The sequence below is a fragment of the Vanessa atalanta genome, chromosome 15 (assembly GCF_905147765.1).
Source record: "Vanessa atalanta chromosome 15, ilVanAtal1.2, whole genome shotgun sequence".
Classification (NCBI taxonomy): Eukaryota; Metazoa; Arthropoda; class Insecta; order Lepidoptera; family Nymphalidae; genus Vanessa; species Vanessa atalanta.
Genome location: NC_061885.1, coordinates 11,251,758 through 11,271,926, shown reverse-complemented (window position 1 = coordinate 11,271,926; position 20,169 = coordinate 11,251,758). Strand labels below are relative to the sequence as shown.

General features: G+C 32.8%; 2 protein-coding genes across 4 annotated transcripts in view; one reads left to right on the top strand and one right to left on the bottom strand.

The window, feature by feature from the left end:
• Positions 1-10,095, top strand: part of LOC125069152 (probable E3 ubiquitin-protein ligase sinah) — a 53,937-nt gene extending 43,842 nt beyond the window's left edge. Inside the window, exons 3-5 of the mRNA XM_047678546.1 lie at positions 944-1,077; positions 5,991-6,160; positions 8,999-10,095. Of these exons, the coding sequence (XP_047534502.1) occupies positions 944-1,077; positions 5,991-6,160; positions 8,999-9,572 (878 nt within the window). The 3' untranslated portion in view covers positions 9,573-10,095. The remainder of the gene's footprint in view (positions 1-943; positions 1,078-5,990; positions 6,161-8,998) is intronic.
• The window catches only part of LOC125069151 (adenylate cyclase type 2-like), a 201,729-nt gene that overhangs the window by 85,143 nt on the left and 96,417 nt on the right, over positions 1-20,169 (bottom strand). For all 3 annotated transcript variants that reach the window (XM_047678543.1, XM_047678545.1, XM_047678544.1), the window contains exon 5: positions 19,329-19,523. In XM_047678543.1, the coding sequence (XP_047534499.1) occupies positions 19,329-19,523 (195 nt within the window). The remainder of the gene's footprint in view (positions 1-19,328; positions 19,524-20,169) is intronic.

Here is a 20,169-nt window from a genome sequence, read left to right as displayed (position 1 = left end):
ACCAGAAGATTACAAGTTCATCCAATCGTACCTAAGTGTATTATAAATAATTTAAAGATACAATGTATTGTAAACGTCTTATCGAGTTATAAATGCCTTTACTATAATCATTATTCGATAAGGTGATCACGTGACAGTACTTGATATATCTACGATTGATATTATATACAATATCAGAATTATCGTTATCTTTTCCTTAATGCAAATAATAGTTTAATAGATTACGTCAACAATTTTAACTGCATTTGTGAACCCTGAATCGTGTACCAAATGTATAATTATGAGAGTCGAGGTTGGTAGCGCTTTAATGCTACATTTAAAGTCAATGTCATAATAGACGTGACCATGTAACATCCAGCGGTCATAGATAGAATATCAGTATATAGTCTTTTTTTTCTCTGGAAAAACGCGTTATGCGTGTTCCCCACGTGGAAGTGTGGGGGTATGTGGGACTCGCCGGTGCCCAAGATGGCGATACACCGGAATAACCATTAAAAAACCAGCGGTACCCTCTCCGTCTCATCGGTGGGCGCCACGGGATCGCTTTCGCATACTACCGGTATATGGCCTAGCCAATATAAGACTATGGAGTAAAATAATTATTAAAATCGCAAGCCTTTTAAAGAGGTTTTATTTAACGTGTAAATTTCAAGTCAGTTCAAGTAGGTAATAACTTGAACTGACTTGAAATTTGCGCCCAATTGATGCCCAAACTTAGACATGTCTAATAACTAAAATCCCATCCAAATCGGTTTAGTGGTTTTTAAGTAAATTTAGGACATACAATCATAATGTATGTTTATATGTCCGCGATACATATATACATATGAGACATGGCTTGAATGGAAAATACATAAAACATTACAATTGGTCGAAATTTCAATGATATTGAACACATAATATTTTTAAATCAGTTTTGTTACAATATATATATTTTTTACAGATAAATCCCTGCCCATCGTAGAAGCTCCACTCGAGTCTTCAGAGGAGGCTCATTCAGCGCAATGCTCCTGCCCAAATTGTGATGAAGTACTATCAAGATTCTCTGAGTGCAGCATATGCTTGGAACCGTTACAGGTAACTTATTTATTATATTATACATTATAGATTATTTATTGATTAGTAAAAACACAAAGTAATATAAAACATAAATGAAGATACTTCCTCCAAAAAGTATAACTTAACGAACATTATAATAAAAAATATTTCTTTAATTTGCCGCTTTGATTTAGTGGCTAGCTTATGAGACCAAGGTCCTGAGTTCATCCATTTGTTCCAATAAAAATATTTATTAGGTTTTTCCGTCTAAAAATTCGGAGTCTACCTGTTCTCACTCGAGAACGACTCCTGTGGTCAAAATCGGTAAGAAGGATCTTATCATTATCATTTGTTACCAAGCCGTTTAAATTTATTCAGAGGCTATTAAATAAAGGTTTTAGCATATAGAAGCATAAAGTTTTTTAATATAGAACAGTAATAAGACCAAACTTTTCCAAACGCAGTTGGAAATTTAAGCATATTCCACACATGGTTCAGTTATACGACTTTATTAATAAAACAGGTATCAGGTGTAGCTTTAATATAATCTATGGGCTTATAGCAACGGATGGTTATCGTACGGTTTTGCTACTACAGAAATAAATACGTTTTCGAAACAATCATATTTATACTGTTAAACATTATTCAAATTGAGTTTCATATTTCGAACACATTTTGACGTTTATAGACGTAAATAACCGTTAAGTGTCATTTTTCATGACACTAAAATATATATTTTTAAAGAAAATGTACATTAATCTATAATAGTACTTTTTTATACGAAATATTTAAATCAAAGTTGATATGAATTTTGTCCAAACTAAGATCCTAAAGCTTCTTACTATTAAATAAAGGAAGTAATCACTCTTAATATACGATTAAATTAACGTAGTCAATTAATTTCATCATTCAATCGAAGTGCTGATTTTATTCAACGATTTTTTACTTTTTTTCTTATTTATAATATAGTGAACCAGGCATAGGCTAATCAGAAATACCGTTAAGGAAAATATATTTCTTGATTAATATGAATTTTACGAGCCGTAACAATTCTTTTGATTAATTTTGTTAAGATAATATTTAATTACCTTTTCATTCTTAGAGCAATTTAATATTTCGATATTATTATATCCGACTTATGTTTTTAAATCTTAATTCCGGTTTAGTTTTTCTTTGAATGACTAATTTCAAAAGATAGAGTATCCAAGGTCCTAGATACTAATCCCGGGTGGGATCAATTAAAAGTTATAGGGTTACGCTGTCAAAACATTCTCAGCGTCAGCAAGGAGTTAATAAATTACCGGTGTTGGGACACCCGCCATTAAAAAGCAATTAACGTCATTGGATCTGTGCCTGAACACTACGATAGTGTCACACAGCCACTTCTTTAAATTACGAGAGTGTGTAAAAAAAGAATGAACCTGTGTCTGCGCTAATACTTGTGCTCTATGATATTTCCTATGAATTTAAAAAAATTCCATTGTCTTTATGCCGTCTGGACAGACATCGGGATAATTTAAGGGTGATGGTAAAAATAGCTGGTAAATAAGTTACTGAAACCGCAGGAAATTTCAGCCATTCAGTTTGGAAGTATAATAAATGTTGAGCGGATAGTGCCAACGCATCCATATCCTGGACATATATACTTTAAAACCGTTATATTGCAGTAATATTTCCATTGATATATCAACTTAAGTCACGGGCAATAACTGCTTACAAATAAGTCAATAACCTTTTGAATGATTTTCGTTTTGAATACTAATTATCTTTTTTTACATTTTCATAAAAGACGCCGGTTTTTTTTTTAAAGTGCATCATTTCCTGAACTAAACTGTTTATTGTATGTTAATTGGTACTTACTTGGTTTGAATAAACAAATTTAAATGAATAAATATTTGGTTTTAAGTGCTCTATCGGTACTAATATTATAAATTCGTATGTGTGTCTGTTTATACTTCCTATAAGCAGATATTTTTTTATATACATTTTAATATTACTTATATAATCTTTAGTGATTGTCTCCAGCAATTGTTATTGTATTCATTTTAATATAACTACATGAATTACCTATATAATTTAATGAATGTGTAGAAAACGTCACGTGATAAAAAAGACGATATGCCAGTTTATGACGTCACAATATTAACGTGACTATCAGCTGTCATCAAAGCTTTTCCATCTTAATGACCACGGTGGAATTATAATTCTTTTTTTAAATTTACAGACCAGTAGAGTATTAGAGGTATTTTTATACATAATACAATTTTAAGTAATTTATTGTCAGCAGTAAATAATTTTGTACGCTTAAATTCGCTTGATATAAGTGGTACGAATCATGTGATGCATGGTAAACTTAAAACGTCAAGTATAACATAATCAAAATTATAAGAGTTAACGAAAGTAAATTCAAAGGGCTTCATTCACAAAGGGTTTATATGTACAAGCTGTGCCACCCAGTTTATCCAGGTTACGTTTGGATTATATATGTCTGTCTGTGTAAAAGACTTTAACCTTTAACTTGTTTTTTTTTTTAATTTAACTTGATGTCTGAGATAATCGCGTCTCGTCATTAACTCTCTGAGTAATATTGGCCTCCAAGAACATTGGATAATATATAAAAATTTGAATTGTAAGTGAAGCTTGTAAATGTCCCACTGTTGGGCTAAGGCCTCCTTTAAGACACATGTAGACAGACACATGTAGGTTTCTTCATTATTTTTCTATTATAAAATAAATTAAGTACAAGAAAATTAAGTGGTGCTTGCCTTGGTTTCAATCCACTATAATCGTTTAAGATGCATGTTCTAACCACTGGGCCACCTTAGCTCAAAATATATCGGTATCAAAAAACTCTTAAACTTAAAATAAAGTATAGAGTTAGAATAAACGAATAGAAAATAATTCATAGTAACGTGACTGGCACGCATAGTTTAAATAGAATATCACCATGGTTCGCATACTTATGGGGTTCAGATCATCAGATATAATTTAAAGATAAAATAAACTTACGCCATAAAGAAATAAATAACGGAGACGAGCCAATTACGCAAATTACGAACATATTTTATGTAACACGAATGTGTATTTTACCGTAATATTATTAGATACTGATTTTATGACATATAACTCTAATAGCTTGACTTGACCCGGAATGAACCCAAGTTTTTTTTTACCAATATATTCCAAATTTGATTTTTCTTATTGAACAACCCAGCCAGTTTAACCTTATTATTATTCTTTAGTTGACTTAACTATATTTGGAGGAGAAAAAAAATAAATGAAGTATTACATTCTGCCAGCGCGATGAAATTGATGGAAAAAATAGAAAACCTTGTCCAGCTTAGGCCAGCAATTGGACATTTAGAAACTATTCATTTAATTTAGAATTAATTTGTTAATATTTAAATTATGTACGTTACCGTAGTACGTCTCACTCTGATTATTCCTGCATTAGGTTTTTTCGTTACACCAAGTTTGAAATGTGTGTTTTAAGGTTACCGATATACAGACATTAATATTCAGCAGCAAAATTATATTTACTGATACACACGCATTTTAAGTGCGTCCAAATTGCTGTTTGTAACTCGGTATCGTGCAGACATAAATTTAGTTACTTTGTCAAAGTCATAATCTGTGCATGCCCTGCTCATTGAGTGTCTTTATAATAAGGATAATATCGCCATCGAACGATTTTTAGCACGGCAAAACCACTCCCTACACAATTAGGCAGAACATTTTTTAGGGCACAAGTGTGTGCGCAAATACAACACAGGTGCACTCTCTATTAAAATCCTATGGTAAATTAAGTTTTTGATACTTACCAAAACCTTTACATAGTGCAGTAAATTGTGAATGAACTCTAAGAGGAAGGCGTCTGTGTCTGTAACACAGTTTATACTAGCACGGACACAGACGTATCAAATTGAGACGGACAAATACTGTAGCTGGTTTAAAAAAAAAAATACAAAATGAGACGGCCAATCTATCCAAAGTTTAGGAGCAAAACAACTGCTATACGTGCTTTCCGAGGCACGGTAGTATACACACTTCTTTTTCGACTTCCAGACTCCGAACCGCTATATTTAAAAAGCGATTCACTTTTTATCGGCCCGAACTAAGGTTGTAACGCCGGACCTTTGGATCTGCGGCCTTATATCTAGCCACTAGACAACCATCGAACTACTTACTACTTGTATAAACTTCCATCGTTTCGTAAACGACCTCACGTACCTCTGACCCATCGAATGAAATGCCTTTATATATATAGAAATGTATACATTTTATGTCGATAATTTTTGTACAGAAAAATTAATGTTACAGTATTCTTAAAGGTTACAATTGTGTGCTTTTATATTATTTTAATAGTACGTACGTACCTGCATTCTTTTGTATCATTTTGAACGTTCATAATAATATTATTTGTGATTTTGTTTAACAACCTCCGTGAATTAGTTGCTACATTATAATGATGCAATTCCTGAAGTCCAAGTCTCAAGACTAGTCGGTCCACTATAATTTCTGTCTAATATAAGGACGAAGACACCAAAAAGACAAGACAATTTGGATAATTAATATCTCAGTATTTCATAACGAAACTTAACTCCGATTAAACATTTTTCAGAATCACTCTAGTGTTACGGCTTTGTATTGCTAATGAAATGCGTAATTACCGGAGATAATTTATTCATTAATAATTTTATTAAAACATTATTTTTATCTGTAATGAAACGTTCGAATTTTGAACAAAAGCTTTTCAAACAATTTAATTTAGATTCGTTCATCTATTTACACCTCTCACCTTCATGTTGCCACATCGGTTTAATGGAAGGAAAACACCTTTTGAACTGAAAACTATCAAACAGTATAATATTTTACAAACTAATTTAAAAATAAAGAAGTAAAACTACTTCAAATGTAAATGGTTTTCAGGCGGGTTTTTTATTTGTTCGTAGTGTTGTGGACCCTGCGTCTGTCCGTGGTGTGGAGGCGTTTGGTGCGCGCGGTGTTCGAGAAGAATGTCACGCTGCGCTTGGTGTCGTGGAAGCCTTCGTGCGCCTGCCACGCCCTGCCTCGCTCTCCAACGCCTCATCAATGATCTTATGTTACCGTGTCGAAATTACAGGTAATAACAAACACGTTTTTTTTTTAATTCATTTCAAAAATATTACTCAAAAAGAAAATTTCACTGTGAGAAACATCAACTACACTTTATACCATCAATGGATCACAATCTATAGGAATCGAGATATTGGGTCCCTTGTGCATGCATAATACTTATTCAGCCTTCAAAGCGAAACAAAATCACATGCTATTGCTGTTCGAAGGTAGAATAGACTCCCAGATCACGATTCCACAAATTGGAAAATTCTTAAAATCTCTGAACTTTTATATTTAGTTATAGGCATAAGCTTTGTATATAACATCACATTTAAATATATATTTATAGATTTATTCACTCACAAAGGCGCGCATATCCACGCTTGCTTCACGCATGCTTACGTCTTAGTGTGCGTGAAATGACTCAAGACAGCAAAAGTATTATATATATTAGATTATATTTGCTAATGCACGCTGATAATTTAACATGAACAGATCTATACTGAATAAAGCACATTAACTTAGATGTTCGATGTTCGAATGTCCTTAGAATAATGATAATATACCTTACGTCTTAACATATAAAATAAACAGCAAACTTGTATCCACTCAACAAAATTGCAATTGAAATAATTGACACCAGTGACGGGTTTAACAAAAATATATTATAGTAAATTTTACAAAAGTCTAGGGCGACTTATACGAAAACGTGTTTTTCGTAAATATATTTACCAAATGTGGCTAACGTCTAACATCTTCATTTTTAATGATATCATTAAATCTTTGGCACTCTGAAAAATATAAAACTCCCACCATTTTTATTAACAACCTTCCTCAAACTACTCACTCAAAATCGAAGTAGAACTACTAATCGTCTAAAGCCGTATCTCTCTTTCTTTATTCCAATCTACAGACGATTAATTCAATATGTATTTATGTGTATTAGTTGGCGACTTAAGTCTAGACAAAATAAATTATAATATTGGGTAAATTAAATAAAGACTAAAGTCAAAAAAAAATAAAAAAATAATCTATACTAGCATTATAAATGCAAAAGAAACTTTGTTTGTGCTGTTTCACAACCACTGAACCGAATTTGATTAAATTTAATATGAAGCAAGCTTGAACTCCAAGGAAGGATATAGGCTTACTTTTTATGTCAAGCGTTTTATTCAAAGCGCAAGCGTAGCAGCGGGCGACAATTAGTATTTTATAAATTTTAACCGGATGGGACGGTGACAAGAATGTTAGAATTATTTGCCCGTTCAATTACCATCTCGAATTTTTGGGCAAACATGATTCTGTAGATCACCAGTAGACTTGTCTCCACTTGATTTATTCAAGGCCTAATGTTAAATCTTATCGGTCTTTTATAATCTTACTTGGCGTTAGTGCAACTATAGCAAACGGCACAAATATATTAATTGGAATTCGAGAGTCGATAGAGAGTCTTTTCTAGCATTTCCACGCCTTTAATACTTTACACGAATCACCAAATGGTCTAACGTGTTTTTGTTTTTATCCTCTCGTTTACCATGCTGAATACAAAAAGGTGTATATGTTTATAGTTGTTATCAGAATAGATACTTGTGTATGAGCTGTCGGATCATCAATAATATGAAACTTGACACTGTATTGACCGTTGACTACAAAATCCGTCACTGGACAAAAATACAGTTATTTTACTGATTGGACTTATCGGCACAATTTGTCATGCAATGAACAAAATCAATATTTTTATTGATGACGAAGAGTTTCTTACATTTCAACGTAACAATGTGAAACCAAGTTTCTTAAATTAGTAAGACACGATAAATTTTTATTGGGACCATAAATAGAATGTAAAAATTTTCACTGTCGAAATATTCAAGGTCACGTCTTGTTGGGGCTATAAATTTTTTACTGCATCAGTATTGGTTAGGATGTAAGCCGTTAATGTGACGATAAAGTTTATTTGTTAAACTGTTTTACTTCGGATCTTGTTTGTGCTCAAGATCTTAATTAAACCAGATTTCTGTTCAGTCAATTCCACATTTCCTGTCTATTTTAAGGACATGATTATTTGCGGACATCGTACGTTCTAAATTACTTCGGCTTCTAGAAATTGGCATTATTTTAAATGTAAAAACTATTTGCGTATTGCCTATTTTAGTCTGTTATTAAAAAAAAAATAACGTTACAAAGGTAATGTCGTAATAAATTGTCTGGCATTTAACTCAATGGTTGAAGACCGAAGGTTTTCAATGGCTGCTATTTGCCAGAACAAGTAACGTGACATTACCAATTTTGAAAATAAAATAACATATTAAAACGTGGCATAATTTATTCAAATAGGCGATTACCGACACAAAATATATCGGTATTAATAGATTTGTATAAATGCCAGCGATAGAAAACAGCACACCATACACAAACTAAATTCTCATTTTTCATACTTGGCTTGTATTGTCCAAATTTAAAACGGAGCTGTTAATGGCTTAGAATAAGTTACAAATATGTATTCTATATCCATACCAATAACCGGAGTACAGCATAAACAATTATACAAATTGAACTGATAATTCTAGAGATTAAAGAGATAAATCATACAAACATCAGCTTCATAATAAAGCTAAAGCAATCATGACAACCTAGATAGTTTACCATAATGGCAGTTTGACGTCTCCGGGGCACGAAAGTCACGCCGACTTGCCGCCCATCACGTACCATAAAGTACATTCTCTTTGAAATAGTCCACACATTTGCTATTCTCAAAGGATTGTCTGGTGACTAGTTTCGAACTGTCCTGATTTTAAACCATTGGAATTTCACATTTCATTCGATAGTAAAACGTATTGTTAATGTCACGTTTTGTTGTTCACAGACGAGGCTGCACGGAACTGCTGACAGCTAACGTCAGAGCGAAACACGAAGAAGAATGCAAACACGACACAATGATATGTCCCATCACACCCACCTGCTGCTCTGTACCCTTCGAAGAACTGTCAGTTCATCTCCAATCTAATCACAACATCATCGCGGTCTACTCACAGAAGATTAAAATCTTAATAGAAAACTTCCAAACCAAACTCAAGAAGACCGCATGTTGTAGGACTAAGTACAAAATAATCTTGTTATACCAAAAAAGTGCATTCATTATCAAAGTCTGCATTTACAACTATCATGTAAAGGTTGAAGTAATGAGACGAAAACTCGGTTACGTTGCTGATTCAAAATCTGAATCGAGAAAGAGCGATTACTGCGCCCTTATCGAGTTCCAGAGTAAGGCTTTATGCACAAAATCTGCTATTCTTATCGAAAATGAGGCATACAGTAAGAAAGCTGAAGTACAATGGAACGATGTGATACTCAAATCGGAGAATGATGAAGCTATCACAATCCACGTTAACATTGGAAAGACAGACTCTGAACCATTAAGAAAGGAGTTTGAATCGTGATAATTTTAGGATCATAGATTTGGATCGACTTATAAATCTTCGACTGATAATAAATTCACTAATAGAGTTTTGCATGTGATATTAGACACGAGATTCGAATTCGAAGATGTTTTAAATACTATTTTAAAACGAACTCTGATGTATAATGGCCAAAAACTTAAGTCAATTTCAATTGAATTTGACCTATTTTGTAAATTTTATTAATTATATACGATATAAATGAAATTAGTGTTTAAAATATATGGTAACCACAGAATTTATAGGGCTTACGTTCGTGATCACTTTCTTAAGGAATCATTTAGAATTGTTCAATTATGATATTTGAATAGGTGTTCCTACTTGTCGTTTTATATTTTTGTGATGTAATGTTATAAACATTCCAATTAATTTGGATCTATATGTGATTTTAAATTAAGTTAAGTAATGGAGATGTACGCTGTAAAATGACTGACGTAGGTTAAACACTTAAATTAGTAATGTATTTAAGATAATTATAAAATTAAATGATAGTTTTAAGCCACGACTTACTCTTTTATTTTGACCATTTAGTTTAGCCACTTAAAGCGGTAGTTCCATTACGTTGAATGCTTCATAATATAATTAAATATGATCCAATAAAAGTTTATCAAATAATAATACATTTTGGAAGAACTCACACGACGTACTAAAGAAACTGTCAACCGAATTTTACTTGAACAAATTTTTTGACATATTGCTTCTTAAAAATGCTTACCAAAACTCCTGTGCTCGATTTAATATACTCAAAGTCAGTTTTATTGTATATTAGACTAGCTACCCGTCCCGGCTAAACAGGGGTACAACTTTAAACTGGGAAACAGATAAAAACAAAAATTGTTTTTTTTTCCGGCCATGTGCGATAAAATTCTCGAATTCTCTTTTCCACCAGAATATGCATGTATTATTTATGTAAACCTTTATCTTGAACCACTTTGTTTATTAGTTAAAACCAGTCGTTTGCGTAGTTTAAATAATCTAAGCATACAGACGGCGGGAAGCGACTTCGTTTTATATTATCTAGAGACTGCTTGATAAGTTCAAAGATCTCTGGCTTTTGCAACTTTGTTTTTATAAACATTACATGATTAAAAGGTTTTTACAATGTTCTTTGAAATAGTGGAAAAAAGTTCATAAAAGAAGTTTCGTAAAAAGTATTATTTGAAATTTGCAGCATTTTTTTCGGCAGTTCAACTAATTTCTCGAAGGCTTTTTTTAACACAAGTGGCCCTTCACTACTTGGGAAGGTTTAAAAATAATTTTACCAGGCTTACCCAATACGGGTTAAATTGTCAAAAAGTAACAGATTTTCCTTCAAGATATGCAGGTATCGCCAAATAATTATTAAAACAAATTAAGCACATGAAAACTTAACGCCAGGCGTTAAGTTTTCATGTGCTTTGAACCTGCACTGCGCTATTCCCGGCCGTCATGAAATATTCCAAGCAATGATGTATTTAAAATTATAATAAGAATTAATGAGCAATCAGACGTATTTGTTTTGACATTAGCGTTAACTTTCAATCCTTTCACTACGATTAGTATTCTATAAGTTTACAAGGCACGTGACGTGTGTGTTATTTTAAAGATAAGCTGTTTAATATTAGAAATATATTTATACTACTATTCAAATAAAAGCATATAAGACTAGGACTAACGGACTAAAGGACTAACAGTCGCTGTATTAAAAATTATATCATATGTTGATGATGATGCCCTCCTAATCGATTTTGTCCACTGTGACCAATCTTGAGGAGGAAAGCCAAGCCAGGATGTATTATAGTGCACAAATATGTACGTAAACAATCTGTGTTTACGCACATATTTGTGATGTACTCTCTAGTCCTTAAATCTCATAATTCGATGGAACGCCAAATCCAATACGACTAGAAAAATTAAGTCGCAGGACCAACGCCTTTGTATGCTTTCCAAGACACGGGAGAGTTCAGAGTGCTATGGAGATCTCTTTGACTCAAAATGTTTAGAGTCCATAAAATAAAAAAAAAACTTATATGTAAAAATAATAATAATAATAAATATTGCCTATTAGTCAGACTTAATCCTTAATTTTCATATTAAATATACGTTGATGAAAAGAAGGCGCTACTGACTTTCTTGTTAGTTTTTTCAGAAGAACCATGTATTCCAACAAGTGGTACCTTTAAATTTAAATTATCTTGTGAAATGACGATTTGAAATGTGAAGTAATTGAGTCTTATATAATTTATATATTGGAATAGTTTTACTTGTTTACATAGTAGGATTTTCGGTAAGCCCGTTGGGTCGGGGTTGGGTTAAGCAACAATACTTCGTACTGTTGTGTTAAAGTTTTGAAGGATAAGTGAACCAATGCAACTAATAGCCACAAGGTACATAACATCTTAGTTCCCAAGATTGGTAGAATATTGGCTATGTAAGGAATGGTTAAAGTGATGACCAGTTACCACCAGCTGGCCCATTTGCCAGACCGCCAAACTATGCGATAAAAAAATGTTTGAAGATTTTGATATTAGTTATCAGATCACGCTAAAACATGTCCTTGAATAGGACACAGTTATAATACTTATTTTGTTTATTTTTAGTTCACTGTTCTGCATCATATGTTTAAATAAACATGTTGTGAAAAATAGTGCACATTTGTTAGTCTTTGTATTCTGTATGCATACTAAGATTGCTTACAAGAAAATCTTATCTTGTTTAAGCAAATAATTGTAAATAATATTTGGAGTAAAATCTTTTAAAACGAGTTCATATCCAAATTTCAATTGCATTTAGTTAATCGTTGTTAATAATCGATTCCGTGCTCAGCATCCGAAAATATTATGTTGAAACCTGGACCCCAATTCAATTAACAAATTGACATTATCACGATGGAGTCACGAAACAATCGTTGCCGTTCAACCATTTTCCTATTCTACAATCGTATGAAGTGCCGTTTAGTTAAAGTTGGATCGAAAGATAATCGGGATCGTATCGTTATAAATATAAATAATAAAAAATGATTCTCAGTATTGATTACGCTGAGGTTAACTTTTGTGAAGTATAGTCGAAGTTGGAGTGGAATAGAATTGGATCATTACCGTTATAAGTTTGTAAATTTGCCCCCCCCCCTGCATATTAAGTCGGCTGGTAAGTAAAATGCCACATTGGAACATAATAGTATAATGAGCTCTTAAGCTTCTTCTTCAGAGAGCAAATTTTAGTCCAAGAATGAATCATTTGCAAGTTGGTACTTTAATTTACATGAGATGGAAAGCACTTAGTCACATCATACAAGGTAACACTAGAGAAACCTTACCAAATATTCAACTTAATCCAACGCCAGCTGGCGATTTTGTACTGGAACTGGGGCTGCCTTACTGTATTCCGGATTAAGGAGTACATGATCAAATTACGTAATAGAAAATGGTCATAACATCATATACCACATATTGGATATTGATAGTGTGAGAACTGATTAATACTTCTTGCAGAGCCGGTATTTATGGGCAAAGATTCCTCATCCGGGTGTTCAGTTGCTCGTCCCTTTTAAGCCAACTAAATACAAACAAACTAATTGAAGAAGTTTTACCAAACAATATATATCATCAATCACTATAGAATGTTGCCACATCCGCCCATAGTAATACGGAACAATGCTTAATAAAATTTAAAACTTAATACACTGTAATAAGAATACTTTTTGCGTGATTTATTTTTAAATTCTTAGTCTTAATTTAGAGTAGGTCAGTGATTATGGGTAGTTGGAAATGACGTACCAATAACTGTCACCTAATTGGTATTCAAGACACGAATGCTTCAGTTCCATAGTCCATCACGTCATTTATATATTATAATAATACGTGAAGAGAAAACTCGGTAACCCCTTTTTAAGCGTATTATGCGCACGGAGGAGTCTTAGATTTGGCATAAATAAAATTTGTATGGAGAAGCAATAAGGAAAGCTGAAATGTATTTATGAATATGCGAGAGTAACTCTTTCCGTCTGTTACTTTTTCACGGCCAAACTTCTGAACCGAATTCGATGAAATTCGACGAACCCCAAAGGAAGAATATAGGGTACTTTTTATGTTCGCAACTATCGAAAAACCCCTAAACGAACTAGCAAAGCCGCGAGTGACGACTAGTATTAAATGTTACAAATCAATAGTTACACATCTAATGGTAATACATTTACATTACATTAACAGCTTGTAAATTTCCCACTGCTGGGCTAAGGCCTCCTCTCCTTTTGAGGAGAAGGTTTGGAGCATATTCCACCACTCTGCTCCAATTCGGGTTGATGGAATACACATGTGGCAGAATTTCGTTGAAATTAGACACGTGCAGGTTTCCTCACGATTTTTCCTTCACTGCTAACCACGAGATGAATTATAAACATAAATTAAGCACATTGATTTTTGTTCTTCTTTAATAATGACACCGTATCGTCTAGCTGAGGCTAATTTTTTCTATCTTTCGAGTAATGTATGTTATATTTTTATTGGCAATTAATTACGGTGAAATTTCGTCCGATAGGCGACCACCTCCATCTAATATAACTTTCTTAATATATAATTGATGAGTTTATTTGAACGTGTGTGTGCCTTGTCGGTCTACATAGTTAATAATACAGCAGGATTAGAGGAACTGGATTCAAATCAAAGGTCGAGTATTAAAAAAATCGGTTATCTATAAATAAATTATCAGAAGCAATCCGGAGTTTGAACATAAGTGGTTACAATCCTGTGTGTCAGAAAGCTTAAAAAGCTGATAGCGAATACAAAACCCATCAGATATATAAGTTTTAAGAGCATTTATTTCCCAAAAGAATATGACAATTCACTTACATAAGGAATGACATTTATTAAAGCTTACTTGGTTGGGTAAATCGCAATTTGACAAGTACAAGTTAAGATTAAAAAAAAAAAAAAAAGAAAACTATGCATGGGTTAACAGGATAAGCGGAACTGGAAGAGTTGTTCACTGTCTGGACTCTATTTATAGAGATTTCTTAGATATTTTGTATTGAGTTAATAGTGAGAGCATTTTTAAATATATTTTTTTACCTTTTCTTTATTAATATTTTAAACTTTATAATGCAAGGGTTAGTCTTATTTAACTTAATTCACATATTCACACATAAGCTTGTATCTTTTACCAAAGGTTTAAATTAATTATCACGATGATTTTATTTCAAATAAGAATACCTTAACGTAATGTAATGTAAGGAATTTATATAGCAGGTAACTAATTCAAATATACTTCATTCAAGTAGGCTTTTACGCGCACTTTTGAATCGACATTCAGACGAATTACTTTATACAGCGTATCGAAACATACACCTCTGATCGTATTTAATAATGGATACGGTTCTGACTTTGTTATTCGCCAAAAGAAAATCGATACCTGATCTATTTTTGAACAAAAGCTTTAAAGAATTATTGCTTTAATATTAGACCAGTTATCTGCTATAATTTCGCATACATTTTATTCCAGGACGGCATAAAACAATCCTTTGCTACGTATTATTTTAAAAACATAGTTCTATACGTAGGAGATTGTCATTAATACAGTCTCTAAACGAAGAAGGCAAGAAACCCGAGTATCTTCGCGCCCAGACGGAGTCTAGCTGATAGAGGGACGGCAGGAAGGCTATACCTAGCTAGGCCTTATAGCATTTATACCGGCATTTATATTTATATTTTTAGATAAAATATCAATATTTAAAGGTAATAAAATAGAAATATACTTGTGAAAAGGATTATGCTAATTTTAATAATAGAAAACATTATAACACTTGGTGGTAGGGCTTTGTGCAAGCCCGTCTGGGTAGGTACCACCCACTCATCAGATATTCTACCGCTAAATAACAGTACACTGTATTGTCGTGTTCCGGTTAGAAGGGTGAGTGAGCCAGTGTAATCACAGGCACAAGGGACATAATATCTTAGTTCCCAAGGTTGGTGGCGCATAGGTGATGTAAGGAATGGTTAATATTTCTTACAGCGCCTTTGTCTATGGGCGGTGGTAACCACTTACCATCAGGTGGCCCATATGCTCGTCCGCCAAACAATGCCATAAAAAAAAATATATTGAGATTACTATATTTTGGTCGATTAGCCAAATATCTGACTTCATTAGGTTCAATAACGACAACAAGAATACGGTCCACTCGACATAATATATGCATATATTTATCATTTACCAGCCTATAATCCCGATCATTATATTTCGAATCCCTTATTCCTATCACACGTGATCTTGAAATTAGGACATCAATCCTTCACGACTATCCTCCTAACACCGTCAAACCCAATTAAGTTTACCTCACAAGTATGTCTGTCGGTATTACACAGAATAATAAATTATCACATATATTGCTTTTCTCTTAAATAAAATTGAGTCACTCTCTAATCGTGACTTTCAAATAATATCCTCTGTGTTTATTTAGCTCATCAACGAAGTAGGTGACCAGGGCTGATAATGTTGTATGCTCCTTATAACGGAGCAATATTTACGACAAACAGTGTTTGGAAGTGAGTCATACGTATTCGTTTTCTCTTTTCTCTTTCCTTATCAAACTAAATACACACAATTTGTCATGAGTTCAAATAGTTAATATTTATATGAACGATGTTCTACGCATCACTTACATATAAATTAGTCTATATATATATACATCACGTAGAATATAATATGGCATAATTTCTATAAAACATTAAAATTTTACGCAATATTTTATATTAAAAATACGTCTCAATTAAAATATATTCTTGTTTTGTTACGCGTACTGTTTCATTTTATAATTACTTTTAAAACATCACTAAAAACAGTTCACAGGAAAAATATTTTTTAAAAAGAAATTATTGGTCATGACCTTTTTAAAAATTAAAATAAAAGTGTTACTCATTTTAAGATAAGATATTTTTCTGCGGTTGTCCTTGACGCCTGTAAAAAAATAAAGGCAATTTTGTAAGATATCAATTGCTATTAAAATGTTCAGGAGAATTTAAGTAATGTTTACTAAGTACTAGACGTAGTTTGAAGTTTTTTTCCACAAATAAGTGAAACTGACGTTAAATATTAGTCCAAGTAAATGATACAGTGTTGTTTTCGAAGTACGCTAGCATTGTATTAAAAAATAGGTTTGCATGTTAAGAAACTTTTCTGCATGAATGTACATACGCGAAACGTTATTATGTAATAACTTACCTTGATGTATTTATTGTTGAAAATTTATTAAATTCACTGTTACTGTACAATTGTGTAAGAAACGTATATAAATAATATTAATAGCGCTTATGTCATTCTGATTTATCTCTAATCCACTTTTAATTTATCACTTGTATTTCTAGGCACTAATTTAGTAAAAATGATTTTTTTTAATGATTGTCATTTTTTTATCCTTTATAATGTCATTATCTATTTCTATGTATATCTATACTTGTTACTTTTAGACTCTACTTCAAAGAGATAAAATATTTTTTTTTAATATGTAGAGACTTTAATCCATGGTCTAGAACGAAAATCAGCAATCAAATTATATGTGGCTATCGCAGTTAAAATTAGAATACGCGATGAATAAAACCATGAAAAAAATACTACATAATATATACGAATGCTTTCACCGGCGAACACAAAGTTTACATACAACTTTTCATATTTTAGCTATAAACCCAAGTAATAGAACGAGTATAATTATATTTTACAATCGCATAAAATAAAACAAGAAAATAGTTAACGAGAAAGGGCATTAAAGGCGATCTTATCGCTAATACAGCGATAACATTCAGTAACAAACCAACTCCAACTCGATAAAGCTAATAGTTGTGTTTTTCAAGCTGAATTCCTATTTTTTTTTTTGCTATAGGTTAGCGGACAAGCATATGGGCCACCTGATGGTAAGTGGTCACCACCACCCAAGATGTAATGGCCCTTGCATCTGCACTTACACTGGCTCACTCACCCTTCAAAGCGGAACACAAAAATACTGAGTACTGTTGTTTAGCGTTAGAATATCTGATGAGTGAGTGAGTGAGCCCAGACGGTCTACCTCCAAGTAATATATAATATAATATGTACTTTTAAATGGTGAAGCATTAGATGTTCTAGAAACAACAGAATTCATTGGTATCACCATAGATTCTAAGCTTCAATCGGGCTCCCATATAAATAGATTAGCGAGTAGACTCAGTTATGTAACCTTCACTGTAAAAAAGTTTAGGCTAGTGACTGATGTTGACTCGGCTCCCCTAGTGTATTTCAGCTATTTCCACAGGATAATTTCTTATGGCATTTTACACTGGGGTAATGCAGCCGATATTTTAACCATTTTTGTATTGCAGGTGAGGGATATTCTGGGTCCAAAATGTTCCTTAAGATGACCATTTAAATAAATTAAAATAATGACAGTTGCTTCTCAATTTATCTTTGATATTATGTATGTACGCTAAAACATAAAATGTTTTTCCGGAAATTGTGAATTACATACTGTTACTAAACGTGTAACCTCAATAACCCGATTAAACAGGGTTAGTAACTCATTAGTGGAACAATGTACATTAGCAGCCTGTAAATTTCCTACTGCTGGGCTAAAGGCCTCCTCTCCCTTTAAGGAGAAGGTTTTGGAGCATATTCCACCGCTGCTCCAATTCGGGTTGGTGGAATACACATGTGGCAGAATTTCATTGAAATTAGACACATGCAGGTTTCCTCACGATGTTTGGAATGTCCCCTGCGGGAACAATGTAGAAGTTCGTTTATATAAAAAGATCTCTAAAAACGTTTTTTAAACACATTAATTTGTAAAATTTAAAAGAAGCATTCAAAAAAGGTTTGTTTGCTAAAGGATATTACAAAACAAATGACTTCTTAGTTGATTACAACTTTGGGAATTAGATGAGCTCCAGGTTATCTCAAATAACGAATAATATTTTTATTATTGTATGAAAACAATAATCCTAAAATATGACATTTTATAAAAACCCGCTGAATTTCTTTCGCCGGTTCTTTTCAGGTCCTAGATATTCATTTCCGAACCGATAGTAGATTATTGACATCAATAATCTATCGCTCCTATATCGAATTACTTATATTTTTTTTATATTACTTATTATTACTTTATCTTTTGACTTTGACTTTATATCGTTCCTTGTTTTATTTCGTTCGAAGTTGCTTATAGCATTTTATTCTTCAGACACAGGTCCATGGGCTAGACACTTATTCATATTTGGGTCAGACGTCTAGTGTTCCGACTCTTTTGCTACAACAAGTGTGATTGTATGAACAAGGATCAACGCATTCGTAAATAGTATGTATTATTCGTTGATCGGTTTGCTTAGTCTAGCTTATAAGACAGGTATTAAAATTCTAGTCCCTTGCGATTTTCTATCGAAAAATTGACAGTAACAGCCCAGAGTCTGTTAGTGTTTACACCTCCGTCCCTTGGATTGCAGGTAAAGCCGGATTTGTCATTCCATTGACGGATTTGGATTACGAGACTGAGGGAATTTGTATTTGTGCACAAATTTGTGTATCTCATAGTTAGTTAGATACCTTTAGAGAAGAGTAGCTGTGACTGAAATTGATTACGAGGACATCATCTTATTACCATTATTTAATTTATTTACTTTCAAATGTTGCCTATTTAATTCATTGTGCCTATTATTTGATAAATAATATATATCGAAAGGAACTTCGTTTCTACTAGTTATCCCATAAAAATTCTTGTTTTTTTTTTAGTTGAATAGAAAAACTTACCTCTGCAGCGATGTACGCCGGTATAACAGATAGAAGTAGCCTCTCTTGTTGTTCTCTTTCACACTCGAGTTTCACGCGCTGTTCAAGGCAAGTTCTTGTACCAGCAAATGTATTCCGATGAGCTCTCTCCGTGAGAGCTCGATAGTAGAGACCAATGCCACTCGCTGACAATAGGAGAGCCAGTTCACACGCCAGCTATAACAGAAAATCTTAGTTTAATATTAAATACATGTTAAACTGTGTGTTTATTTAATTAGTTAACGTTTACTGCGATTTGTATGGAATGAAAACAGCGCCGTCTTGTCACAGAAATTGGAATCACAATTTGGTAGCTTGTGACATTAATTCAAGAGTATAAGGGTCACTGATGTGAAAGTCGCAACTTCGACCCTGACCGTCTTCAGACTTCAATTGTCAACACCACATCTATCAAACCTGTAGTCATGATTGGACGGTGCAAAAGTAATTTCGTGAAACCTTATAATCTTATTATCAAAGGCAATGCTTATTCTAAAAACTAGAAAGTTTTAAATGCGACCATGTGACATATTTTGACTCTCGAATTTATTTCAGCTTTGTAACTGCCACTTAAGATTCATCCTGTTCTAGTGATGGTTTAGCTTATAAATACGTCTACTTTCTATTCTATTAGAGACTTGCTAGTATGTATTATCTGGAGTTTAAATAAAATCATCCAAATTACTATAGCCATTCCTTTATTTAAAATATTTGTTAATCTGACAGCGTTACCTTTACCACCTTCTTTTTTTTCTTGAATACTATTATATTAAGTATTAACGTTTTTTAGGTTTATATGTTATTATACATATATTAATGTAAT